This window comes from Onychostruthus taczanowskii, unplaced genomic scaffold (assembly GCF_017590055.1).
Source record: "Onychostruthus taczanowskii isolate IOZ18803 unplaced genomic scaffold, ASM1759005v1 scaffold18, whole genome shotgun sequence".
Taxonomy (NCBI): domain Eukaryota; kingdom Metazoa; phylum Chordata; class Aves; order Passeriformes; family Passeridae; genus Onychostruthus; species Onychostruthus taczanowskii.
The window spans coordinates 7,547,829-7,561,782 of NW_024499017.1; the positions used below are offsets into that span (position 1 = coordinate 7,547,829).

The 13,954-nt window shown below is 43.6% G+C and overlaps 1 protein-coding gene across 3 annotated transcripts in view; it reads right to left on the minus strand.

Annotated features, from left to right (window-relative positions):
• Positions 1-13,954, minus strand: part of RANBP10 (RAN binding protein 10) — a 64,899-nt gene that overhangs the window by 18,182 nt on the left and 32,763 nt on the right. For 2 of the 3 annotated variants that reach the window (XM_041400961.1, XM_041400960.1), the window contains exons 4-6: positions 11,906-12,073; positions 4,520-4,542; positions 371-555 (exon numbers count right to left, since the gene is read on the minus strand). In XM_041400961.1, coding sequence (XP_041256895.1) covers positions 371-555; positions 4,520-4,542; positions 11,906-12,073 — 376 coding nt within the window. Of the gene's footprint in view, positions 1-370; positions 556-4,519; positions 4,543-11,905; positions 12,074-13,954 lie in introns of those variants that run through there. The other variant, XM_041400962.1, reaches the window with a different exon arrangement.

The window sequence follows — 13,954 nt, forward strand, 5'->3', positions numbered from 1 at the left end:
GAAGCCTTTGGTTTGGCTATTTCTTGCTCTTTCATTTCTGAATTCAGCTGGCTTACACACTGACTTTTCTCCTATATTAGTTTTTATGGTGTCTTCTCCTTCCTGCAGTTTATCATCCCAAAATCTATGGCCTTCCATTCCTACAAGCTTCCACGCAATCTCTGGCTGAAAACTTCTCCCATATCTTTTACATTAAAAACAGCAGCAATCTACACAGGAAAGACTCTTAAACAACAGAACAGAGGGTAAAACAATTTCAGCAAAATGCACAGAGTGGCAATTTTTGCCATAAGAGAGCACAAATTAGCACTTAAGAAGTATTTAAAGCCTAACAAGGGGGAAGAAGCTGAACACCAAGGCAGTGACTTACTTCTGCAGCATGGCTTGCCACTCTCCCAGCCTGTCTCCGATGGGAAACCGCTTAATGGTGCTCTGGATCTTCGCCCTCCACTCCCTCATGTAGTCCTCAATGTCAAACACAAAGGGCTGCTGCCCAAAGTTGGCATCCACGATCTCCCCAGGAGTCTGGAGACCCACTGTAGGGTAGAGGTTTGACTGGGAAGGAAGAAAAACAAACCTGTATTAAGCACAGCTGTCTCCTTCTGGATCCAGACACGTGGTTTGGTAAAACCAAAGGGCTGCTCTTTAAACTGAAATAAATATAATGGAATTGGAAGAGGCAACAGCCCTTTGAGTACTTCTCAAGGAATCCTGTGACCTATTGTGCATTTATGAAAAGTTATTGCATCAAACCAGAACAATGGGTTCAATGCCCCAGCAGCCTGGGATCGAGGCCATGACTGCTGTCTGTGGATGGCACTTCTGGCTTAGTTTTCTACAATTTCTACCAAGCTTCAAGAGCCAGCAGATAATATAACAACACCAGCAATAACAATGGCAATTAGTAATAATAATAATAATAATAATAATAATAATAATAATAATAATGAAGAGGTGCATCATCTCAATCAACGGATCTGTGTATTCCCTCCTGTTTCAACTCAACTCTTTTACTCCTTGGAAATTGTTATCTCAGTTTTGTACATCTCTGATGAAAAGGGTACATATCTGATGAAAAATCTCTCTGCTTAGCAGCTGTTGGGAAGTACACGTATCTCCAGCTCCCTGCCAGATGCAGGCAGACACAATCCCAGAGCCCACTGACCCAGGAGATGCTTTTCCTGCCAAGTTCTTCAGGAACACTTTCCCCATGACATCTGGCCCACCTCTTGCTCCGATGTTGGTCACCAGTTACTCACAACCCGCCTTGCTCATCTTGACCTGGTCTCTAACCCCCTTGTCCCTCTGCACTCCTACAATCCCACCCCAGGCTCTTCTGGTTTTTTTTCATCTCCCATTATTCCTTCCAACCTCTGGGCAGGCTAGACCTGATCCAGGCTTATGTAAATAAAAGTTGGGCCTGAGCACTGACCAAAAAAAAAAAAAAAGGAAACTCCCTCTTTTCCTCTGTGGGAATTCACTCCTATTTCAAGCAGTTATTTTGGTTTTAACTTCAGCCTGTGCTAAGCCAAAACGTGTTTTTTCCTATCACTGTATTTTTGTAGAAATGAAAACACCCTTTAGAGGAAACTGAAACAAGCCAAAGCAAGTATGTTTCAACATCTGTGTCTCTGGTTTTCAAATTAAAGTATCCATTTCAACTTCCTAATATTGTGAATTCTGCAAAATATTGCTTTCACCATTTGCCTCTGAAAGGGGAATTTTGGAACAAGCATTTCAAGGAAATTATTTCTAATTTGGCAATGTTTTGAAGGGTCAATTTAATTTGTTGTGTAATCTCACCGATACGCCACCCCTAAAATTGAAGTTTAAAAATTGCAGAAGTAATAGGGTTTACTGATGTGTGTTACCAGTCAGGTTCAACACCCCTTAGGCTGTAATGCAAGGAAAAACCCTCCCTTAAAGTCCCCCTGGAGGGGTGAGTAATGAGGAATGGACCAGAGCCAAAAAATCCACGTGGAGTTACTCAAACCAGAGAACTTCAAGTGTCACTCAGGTAAGTTTGCTGCTCCCACTCCAGTTTGCAGTTAAATTTTCAGAACTGCAGCTTTAGCAGGTGAAGAACACAGACTCTATAATGGATACCTTATTTTCTTTACCTTATAATCAGTGAATAATGTGTTTGAGCCTGGAACAGTGAACTATAAAAAACTAAACCTGCAAGTAATTAGCTTCATATTTTCTACTGCCTCAAGAATTCTACAATCTCTGACAATATTAATTATTTTTAATATTTTCAATAAAAATACTTTCAATATTTTTTATCTTGGGTTTGGCATCCCCTTCTTTAGGAAAGGTGGTAACCTGAACTGTTTGAACAGCCAATAATCCATGGGCCAAGGGAGCAAAAAGAGCACATGGAATACATTGGTACCTGCAAGGGTGAAGGAAGAAGGCAGTAATCCAAGGGAAGGATATTGGAAAAGACAATGCAGGAATCCAAGGGAAGGATATTGGAAAAGACAATGCTGAAGTCAGGTCTAGGCACCCTTAGGAAGCTGCCAGCAGAGCAGCAGAGTGATTTACCATATGCAGAGGGATGTCCTAGATCCACATGGAGGCAGAAGTCTCCCATCCTTGTTCACATCCACAGTTAAGATAAAAAGACCCCATCAAGCTTCTTTCCTCCTCTTTTTAAAGAGGAATTATCTCATGAAGGATAATCCTCAATAGTAGGAGGCCTACAGGGCATCAGCTGTTCTCCTTGCTGGCCAGAAAAACAATGTTATGGATGAGCTGCTGCTGTGAAAGCCAGAAGGGCATTTCCCCAGAAAAGGGTACAGAGACCATTTATACACCATTTATCCACTGGAGATTCCACCACGGCATCTGCCAAAGCCTACCCTGGCCAGATCTTCTCCCAGCTTCACACTAAACATCTCCTCTGCACAAGACACACAGAGAGACAAGGCTGAGATCCTGTGAGGATGATCTGAGCAGACCAGGAAACAGCAGGACAGGGAGATGCCAGGGGCTCAGGAGAGTTTTGAATTCCATCTCACTGGCACTGCAAGACCTCACTGCAGCAAACACCCTTCTGTCTGCTCTGCCTCCCCAGCTGCTCAGTCCCTGTGCCTAAGAGAGACTCAGCACAGAGGAGAACAGCTTACACATGAACATGAAATGTCTCTGTCAGCTCACTGTGCACTCCAGGATCAACAGGATGCAAGTTAAGCCAAGCAGGACAGGGAATTTCAACCTGCCAAATCTGTGAAGCTGCACAGCAACACTTGAGCAGTAAATGACAAAGCAGTGGTCCATGTGCTGGACAGCTATTTTTGATCGACAGGAGCCTAAATAGCCATTGTCTATCTCAACATGGAGACTGCTCCTGTTGCAGAAGGAGAAGCAGTCTAAACAAATGAGAAGACAAAGTGGTGAAAAAGTTAGAAGGAATATGGTGAATCTCTGACTACTAATGCAATCTATATCCAGAGGGAAAACAAACAGCACCAAAAACTAAGGGGTACATCAGAGAAGCATCTTCTTGCTGTGGATGCAAGGTTATCACAGTACCTCACTCCAAAAGGTTAATCTTCATGGAAAGGCAAACTGTTCTTGTACTTTAATAAATTGTACTTGGACCAAGTGAATGAACTGCTGTGGTTTAGAACACACTGCAATGTTACCAAGTTCAAAGACCCGGGGACAAAAAAAAACCAAAACACCCTGTATTGACAGCTGATGTGAAAAGGCCAATCAAACAACTGCAATTTAAGTGCAGGCTGTAGTTGGGATATGGGAGAAATCTGTAAAGCCCTAGATTCCATTGGAAAGGTCAACAGGGAGTCTTGGCCATTATTTCTCACAATACAAAAATTAGAGGAACAAGATAAATTTTTTGATAGGAAGTACAGAACAAAGCAAAGCAACCTTTCTTTCACACAACACTGAAGTCAGCCAAGAAAATGGATCACTTTAGAGGCCTAAAAATAAGAAATTTGTCAGAGGAAATTAATTTGGGGTATTTAAGTACAAAGACAGGAGTGCAACCTTAGGGACAAGAAGTCCTGTGTATGAGAGATGGATGCAGTGGATGTGTTGGTGTATGCCTGACCTGAGTTTACCTTTTTTCACTGAACACATCCTCCTTGTCCAGGAACACTTGGGTCTAGAAAAGAGGGAACATTTTCTTGTGCTTTTGTGAGACCTGACTAGACATCAGTGTAACTATGCACATGTTCTCCTCCTCAGAGTCAAAGCTGCATTTGGAAGACAATGACCTGTAATGCAGTTTGCATCCTTGCTTTAATTCCAGGAGAAGGAGCAACATATTCTTAGAGGTGGTGAGGCATGAGAGGAGGCATGTGAGTAGCCCACAAACCCAGTCACAGGATTATGGAGTTTCAGAAAAAGGAGCATTCACATCATTCAGTAATGTGTGTTATCATGTTTTTTTTCAACAGGACATCAAACAGAAAAAAATCACACCCCCACACTCTTCCCCCTCCCTTCTGTTTGCATCCTTACTTAAAATACTGAAAATAGGTGTACTTACAGGGAGGTCTGTAAAGGCTATACCTGTGGGGGGAAAAATATTAGAATTAAAAAGACAAAGGATTTTTTTTCCCTGCTTGCCTACATCCTTAACATGCTACAAAACATTACTGCATTTCAATCCCAGCTCTGACCCTGCATTTCACCACCTCATGTATTTAGAAGCAACTTCCCTCCCCAATCCCCCCCTCTGCAAGGTTTTGCATCTGGAGAAAGGTTCAGGAAAAAGCCTAAATATTTTTTTCTCAACATCTCTCCCAAAAATTTGATTTTCTAAAAGCAGCTCCTCTTTCCTTTGCTTCTCCCTTTGTTACTGGGAAGGAGTTAGTTTTCAAGACTCACTTTAGTGTTAGAAACAGAGTTTTAGTATAAAATTGCTTTGGTTTAGGCTGTAACTGATTCTTCTTATCAGCCAGAGAAAGAGGAATGAATATCCAGCACCTGGCATTACAGCCGGGAGCAGCCCTGCAGCAGGACCAAGCTGCAGCCAGGAGCACCTGAGAAACCGTGCAAAGAACAGCCTCATCCTCAACTCAGCTGATACAGCTCCAAACAGAGAAGATGGAAAAAAAGTGTATGGTTTCCCTTTTTATTTACATCTGGCATATCAGAAAAGAGGCATTTAAGCTGAGGCAGCCATTGCCTGGGATGGCCAACAGAGTTTTGGCTAGAGACAACACTCAGCACAGCCAGGCTACCCAGGCACAGCTCTGCATCTGATTCAGGTGCAGTTACTGCTCCAAAGGATGGAGCCTCTCCTGCCACGGGTGGGATCCAGCAGCACAGGGAGATGGAGCAGCCAGAGCCAGCAGCTCCAGCCCCAGGCTTTGGGTCACCCTCAGCAGCACAGGGGACACTGCTGCCATCACCTCATCAGGCTCAGCTAAATGCAGGCTTCCAGCTCACATTCCAGCAGTCAGTCTGGAAGCTGCAGCCTTTCCCCATGTGTGCTCCCAAGAATGCTTTCTTGTCCCCAGCCAGAGGAAGGCTGGTACTCACACCAGGACACGCAGTTCTCACACACGTCCCACCTCTCCTCCTTCCCTTCTGCCTGGCACTGGAAGGCACTGCAGAAGCAGGAGAACACCACCCTCTGGTTTTAATTTTAGGACTGTTTTAACCCAGAGCTGCAGTGTAATGTTACCAGATCAGTCTGAAATGGTAATTTAAACCAGTTTTAGGAGTCAAGATAGGAAACAAGTAATTTCTACTCAAAACAGCAGAGATCTAAATCAAATGTTCGGAAATAAATCCTGAATATTTTACTAAATAAAAAGCCAATAAAGACAAATTAGCATCATGGCAGATAGTCAGTATGGTTTAATGAACTTCCTGGCAGTTTGGACCTTGTTTATTGAGCACCCTCTCTACAGCCCAACCAAAGACTGTGCACACAGGTGATGTTGAACACGTGGCTGAGGAAAACATTCAGTAAGCATTTCTCTCACCTTGTCACTTTGCCCAGATATTGCATCTCACTCAAACCTTTTTTTTCACTTTGCAATTATTTTGCTCAGCTGGATGAAAAGGTGGATCAAAGCTTGTTTTTCTACCCTTATGCCAGAATGAGGCCAATCTCCTTGAGCATGCTGGAGACTCCACTGGAGTCTTCCTCTGCCCCCAGAACCTCCCAGGTGTGGCTTGTGTATTTGTGTGGCTGGAAGCTGCTTCCAGCCCCTGGACAAGAACATGGTTATTGAATAGACTACAAGGTGGGTGGAAAATTGGCTGAACTGTCAGGATGGAAGAGTTGTCATCAGCAGCTCAAAGTCCAAGAGTTGTCCCTCAGGGATCAATGGCAGAGCCAACACAGTTTCCTGTCTTCACTAATAACCTGGACAATGGGATGAAGTGTGCTCCCAGCAGGCTCAGAGGTGTCACCAAACAGGAGAGTGGACAATAGGCTGGAGGGCACAGTGCTATAGCTGGAGAAATGATCCAGCACAAGCCTCCCAAAGCTCTACAAAAGCAACCTAAGAGCCCTGCCACCAGGCTGTGATACTCCCAGAAAACAGGACAGGACGAGGCTGACTGGAGAGAAAGCAGATCTGCAGAAAAGATTCTGGGTCCTGCTGGGCAACAAGTAGAGCAGGAGCCAGCAGTGGGTCCTTGCAGCAAAGGACATCAACCACATCCTGAGTGTATTAGTGAGAGTGCAGGTTAAAGGATGGGATTTCTCCCTTCTTTTCCAACACTGGTTAGTCTGCACTTCAGTTGTGATGTTCACTTTAGGGCTCCCCAGCACAAGACACAGTGAGACTGGAGTGAGTCCAGCAGAGGCCAGCAAGACAAAGACAGGCTAAGGGAAAAGTCTCTGTTCAGACTCAAAAGCATTAGGGCAGACACCTATTGCTGCCTACAACTGTCATATAGGAGGGTATAAAAAAGGCTTTTCTCAGAGATGCAAGGTGGCAGGAGACAGGAGGCAACACAGACAAGCTGCAACATGGGAAATTGTAATGAGAAAAATTCAGTATGAATTTTGGTCAAACACAGAATCGGGACCAGAAAACCTCCCAGGTGATCTCCATTCTTGAAGACAGTAAAAACTTAATGAGTTTCTGAGTAATATGATCTAGTTTGGGCCTGCTTTCAGCAGGGTGTTGGATGCTTGACCTCCAGAGATCCCTCCCAGAGAAAATAATTCTATGATTCTATAAATAAACTTATTACACTGCCTTTACAATGAGACAAATGTATGTTTTCCACATTCTGTTATGCAACTCAGACTAATAAAATGCTTTATGCAGACAGCACTTGGTCTGTTGCACAGACATGTCTGCTTAGAGTTTCTGCATCTGCACTGCTACACATCTGCATTCAGGAAAAGCAACAACAGAAAGTGAAATAATCACAGCTTGAATGTGAAACTGTTTTCTTTCTCTGCAGCCCCTCCAAAGCCTGGATCCAGTTTAAAACCATAACCTTCTTAAACACTTAAGGACTGGACAAATCAAGAGGTCAGGAAGCAAGAGCAAGTGTGTGAAGGGCAGTGACATGAAGACATTAAATGAAGGTTCAGTGCTAGGGCACAGTGTGACTGACATTTTCACCTGCCAACCAAACAAAGGACTTCCACTTTCCATGACTGCACCTACACATGACCCCATGCACAGAATGTGTTTGTGGACCTTCCAGCCCACCTCTGCTCTCCACCCAGCACCAATCATCCTTTCTGCCTCACAGCTGGTCATTTACAAAATTCAATTTGCACAAGACAACGCACATTTGGTAATCAGCCACAGCACTCCACTGCCTGCACAGCAGAAATCTCCTCCAGCACCTGTTCAGGGAGCTGTGATCCAGGGAGTCCTTAAGCTGCTGGATTGCAATGCACACAACTCCTTCAGCAGTGTGGGCATCCCAAAGAACAGACCAGGAAATGCCAGCCCAGGAAAATACTTGAATACTTCTCCAACGTGCTGCTGAGGAGAAGCATTGTCAAACCCACACAGCTCTACATGCCCTTGGAAAGAGATCCTCCAACCAGGCCATGGGGTAAAACTGCTCATAGAGAGAACAAGGCTGTAGCCAAGTCTGGTATTTTCTGTTCATTTTGGTAGTGAATGAGGGTGGTGAGGCCCTGGCACAGGCTGTCCAGAGAAGCTGTGGCTGCCCCATCCCTGGAAGTGTTCAAGGCCAAGGTGGATGGGGCCCTGTGCAACCTGGTCTCATGGAAGGTGTCTCTGCCCACAAGTCCCTTCCAACCCAAACCACTCCAGGATTCTATGCTTTTAAATCTGATTAATCTGAAGTCTTGTTTTGAACATCCCAATGCTCTTGCTGTCTGCAAACTTCATTTCAAGCTTTGGGGTCAAACCTATTAAATGTGGGACTGACACCTGCATGTCTCTCACAACAGGTCTCTGCATTACACCCAATGTTCCCCCTGGTCTCTAAACTGGCTTCAGAATGGATATTTTACTTTTTAGGTTAACCTGGTCTTTCCAAGAGCCTGCACTAGAACTCAAACTATGGGAAGTTTTCTATGCCAAGACTTCAGAGGGTTGCATGCTCTTTTTATAGCCCTGCTGCTCCATTTACCTTGGTCTGCTGTCAAAGACTGAGATCTGAGACACTCCTGCATTAGTCCCTGAGCAAACTCATCCACTGAAACCCAGAGACCTGCAGCAGTCACATTTCCTCCTCATGTCCTGGTCCAAGACTTTCTGCTTAATGGCTGGTGCCCCAACACTTCTCCCTCTTTCTCTCCAAATTCACTCTAATCACACTTCTAGCCACATCTCACTATGTTTTTTACTGCCAGGACTCTCCTCAGAACTTGTCAGAAGTGTTTCATCAGCAGCCAGAAGACATTCAAGACATTTTCCAGAACAGAGAATTAAGACTACATACGATGTCAAACAGTTTTCATGTGACGTCTCCAAATAAAGTTCAAGACTTAGCTCCAACCAGAACATCCAGAATTTGTGATGGCCAAGAAAAGAGTTCTTATACAGTGCTCCTGATGGATCTGATTAAATGAAAAAGTATGGAGACAATGGAAGATAATAGTTAAGCAACAGAAGAAATTGCAAGGAAAACAAAAGGGGGGTGTCTAATTAATAGATGAAAAGGAGAGGACTTAAATGGTGAAGAGTGAATTAGACAAAGCTACAGTAATTCCATCAAAAGAAAGACAAATTCAAACTCTGAAACCCTGCTCTCAAGCTAACTGGCCTCACAAAGTGGCTGATTAGCCTCATTAATATTCTTGGCAGCTGCAGTAGGATTACACAATTACCTCATCTCCTAGGAGGAGACATACATGGCTTCCACAGCTTCATGTCAGGGAACACCTAGAACAACACACATTCATCCCCTTCCTGGTAAACCCTGGGTTTACACAACACAGAAATGAGATTCTCAGATTAGCACTAAGTATCATGGAAGTTCAAGACCTTCAAGGAGCTGCTTCTTTCAGGGAAGAAAGCATTCTGATTTCCAAACAAATCATTGCTCCTGTCTCCATTTGGTTCCTCTGCTGACGCCTGTCTCACCCCTCCTCACATCTCTGCTCTGTGCCATGAGGAGCTGTGTAACCCCTGGCCAAGGGGCTCCTCTCCTCAGCATTGCACTGAGCACTTCTCCTGGATGCTGTTTATTTATCAGTGACACAAACAGACACTCCTGGCCCTTACCAACAGCCTCCTCAGATGAGATTTTCATTCTGCTTTTGTAAAAAGGCAGTAAAATGTCCCTGCAGGTTTTGTGGGGTCACCCAGCAAGGCCTGAGGTCTGCTGCTCCCTTCTGCACTTCCATCCCTGTCTCCTCTAACCACACCATCTCTCCTCTCTCTATCTCAAAGAAAAGCTGCTGCACACAGGAGCCAGCTGTGAATGCTAAGGAGAGGCTTCTACATGTCCCTTTCTCAGACCGCTCATGTCTTGTACATCTGAAGAGCTCAAGAGGACACCCAGGGGACAGCAATGCTTATAACTGATGCTGCTCTCTAAGCATGGGAACTTTGTTATTACCTTTCCTGTTTCTTCCCAGTGGCACCGTTCACCACTGGGGTAGGCTGTTCCTCAAGGGGTCATTCAATGTCAGATTAGAAATACACGAGCTTTCCATCCAAAAAAGCCCCATCTCTGAAGGAAAACACTTCAGTTTAAGAAAGGAAGACTAGATAACTTCTCTGCTGTAAAGAACTCTGAATGTCCCAAACCAAACCAATCTCTGAGCAAGGACGTGAGGCAAAGAATCAGAGGGTGGTAATGACAAAAGGTAACACAGAAGTCACTGAACTGGGCTCTTTATTTGGCTTCATCTGCCCAGACATCCAGGCACAACAAAACAGAGAAGGGGTACAAAACAGAGAAGGAGAAAGCAGTAACTTTTCAACTGATTCAGCTTATACTGTGGAGACTCTGGTCATTAGAAAAAAATTAAATATCAAATGAACAACTTGTATTCATTAAATAGAAGATCTGGCCTCCTCCTGACTCTCACACTGTTGTTATGATGAAAAGTAACAGCACCATCAGGGTGAAAAACAGTGAGGCTGGAAAACCACCCACTTAAACAAAAGAAAACATCCAGAGGAGCACAGCACAAACCACTACAGGGAAATACAGGCTAAAAATCAAGGACAGCAACTAAAAGGAGACATTTTGTGAAATTTTTTAAACTATTTCATTACCTCAGTTGCTCTTGTTTTATCTTGTTTCACTCCTAATCAAAAGCTCCTGCTCTACACCATCAGCTGTTGCTTTCAAGCCTCTACTTGTCTTACCAGTACTGGACTGACATGGGCAGCCTGAACAATCCCAGCTCTCCCAGACTTTCCTCCTAGTACAGATGCTCCAAACCCTTCATCACCGTGGCAGCCCTTTGCTGGACTCTCTCCACTAAGTCCATCTCTTTCTAATATTGGGGAGCCCAGTACTTTTCCCAAGAGCTCACCAGAAATTCTGTATTCTCCAGGCACACACTGCACTCCAATCCCACTCCTTCCTTCAGCCCAGCCAGTAACTCAAAACATCTTTGCTCTGTTAAGTGTTTTGAGCAGTGTGTGGTATTTTTCTACAAATTTAATCTTGAATTCAACAAAGTAGAACTGACACAGAAAGGAGAAGCAAAGGAAAGGAGTGCTCATCCCTCCCTGCCAAATCAAATGAATCCCAGTACAAAAAGTGAGATGAACCTAAAAAATTTACTGCATATCTTTATGTGTTAAAAAAAAAAAAAGAAAGACAAGAATTTATCTGGGGTGGAGAATATGTCATCCAAGGAAACAGCATTTTAGGGGAAAATGGCCAAAAAGTTCTATTTTAGACAAATAAGATATGACAGATGCCTGGAAAACATCTCAGGTATTAATTTGGGAAAAATGTTTTGTCCTTAACTTTAAGACAGTTACTGAAACAAGTGTGGAATGAACCAAATTGTAGCTCAATGCTTAAGTCAGACCACTCTTGTGCTGAATTAATATCTGGCTTTGGGAATGCTCAGACCAAAATGTTGAGGCTTTCAGATGGACAAATCCCTTAAAAATGAAGACACCAGTACCATGCCTTTGTAGGTAGTTGAATAACACACTAATTAAACTTCCCACTTCTTCCTTTCTTTCCCTCTTGTCCAGCCATTAGACATCTTATCCAACCTCCCACCCACTGTGCAGTAGCAGAGGAAAGCAGAAGAAGCTGTGGATGAAACTCTAAGATATTGAAACAAACTGAGCAGCATGGAAAACATTTTACCTGCTGGAAGCATTTCTGTCTTGGAGCAAATTTACAACTGCTGACAGCTGCTGAGTGCTCTTTTCCTCTGCCTTTTAAACCTTACTCACAGGTGTGGGACAAGAGTTACAATACAACAAGTATTGAACAGCAGCGAGAGCAGGGCTGGAGCATCCCTCTCCTGAGAACACCTTCCTTCACTTACCTAAACTGTGGCCATTTTTTGTGTAGAAGCAGGTGTTGTTGATGAGGTTGACACAGCAGCCAATCACATCTCCAGTGGTGAACGTGGGGCCGTAGGGCTGCCCTGTCCCCGAGGAGCAGAAGGAGTGCCCATCATCACCATGGTACCCATAAGAATGTTTATCCCATCCTGCAAAAGACAAGTAAAAGAACAAGACAGCAGTGAAGCCAGTTCAGCAGAAGCACATGGAACTACCACAACTCTCAGGACACCATGTTCTGGGGGAGCTTTAAAATGTGATTCCCACTCCTGAATCATCCCGATATTAGTTTTCACATACCGGTAGCTGAAAAGAAATTAATGGTCTTTAATCAGAACACATCATTTGCATTTCAACACATTTCTCTTTCATCTTGCCTGAGGTGAAACAAACTCCTTCTGTAAAACACTAGTGTTTCCCAAAACCAAAAAGCATTTAACAAAATAATTCTCAGTTGCAGCTTTGTCTGTAAGCACTGTCACAGGTGTACCAAATGGAGAGAGGCAATTTTTGCATCCTCAAACCTGCATTTCCCTTCCAAGAGTTGATAAGGATTTCTATGGATATGGAAATAGAAATCTAAGGATTTCTATTTCTATGTATCATTGGGATACAGTATATCCCATTCTGCAGACAGCTTAAAACACAACCCTCAAATGTTAAAGGGGAGTTCAATGCAAAGTGGTCAGTTCTAATATTAATATCTTTTATTTCTTCTGCCAGTAACATTGTGCTAAGGGTTACAGCTGCACCCTGCCCACTTATTATTTTCTATATATCCCAGTAATTTCATTTGGATCATTCCTCTGAAGGGCACAATCAAAGCCACATCTCATCGAGAGACAGAGTTCTACCAGAAAGTGATACAACATTAAAAACAGACACCTGTGTTTTATATGGATACGGCTGGATCCTTAGGCAAGCAAAAGAAGGTGCTTTGGCCATCTTCTGACCTTATACCCCAAGGGTGCTGTAGATTCTGTTAAATGTGGAGCAATGGCTCTGACAAAGGGACTATGCAAGAAACACAGAGACTGTGCAGGAAATGCACATCCTGCAATGAGGCACAAAAAGACTGAGCACCTTGAGAACTACGGAGCAGAGCCCTGCAAAGGTGGGCTGGAACACTTCTGTGAGCCAGGATTTTCCTCCAAAACCAACAACAACATGAGGGCACCAGAAATTCAATCTTGTAAAATAGTGCTACAACACTGAGGCATCAGCACTCACATGCTCAGGGCTTCTCAGAAAAGCACAAAACAGTGCATGTCTAAGGCCCCACTTGCTGTACCACACCAAATGAATGCCAGTGGGAGTCAGGGAATGAAGCAAGACTGAAACATGCCACAGTCCAAGATTTTGGACCTCAGAGCAAACTTTGGGAGCAAAAGCCATGAAGGACTCCCAGCAAATTCTAGTCTAGAAATGGTGATTAATTTCCTTTATTTAGTCCCACACATCCAACAGGAACAGACTGAGATGTCCCAAGAGTCAGCTCTGTCTTCCCTCGGATCAGCTCCAAACAAGCTGCTGACAGTAGCACCAGTCCTGTTTCAAATCTCCATGAAAGACAGGGACAACAGCACAGGCAGCACCCTCAGCAAGCACAAAAACGATGCCAAATCAACTTGCCAAAACAAAGGAGGAAGTGATAGGGGCTCTAGAGTCTGTTGTCAAACTTTCACTGCTAAGACTCCATCCAGTAAAAATATCATAGAAATATTTTTGACTTTTTAAAACTGTGTCTCCTTTCCACTATCCCTTTTATTTGCTCTGTTGCCACCACTGATCTATTATTTTAGTCTCCCCAAAACCAGACCTGTTACATGAGTGTCAATTCAGAACTTCTCCAATGGAGCTGTTGGGAAGTTATAATTCAGATGATAACTGAAATCAATTTATCACTTAATGTACTAGTAATACAATCTAAAAATAAACTTCTAGATCTTCTGCATACAAAACATTCCTGGCATTACAAAGCACCTACCAAGAACTTGTCATCAGTTGCATCTAGGCAGTGAAGTGCTTAC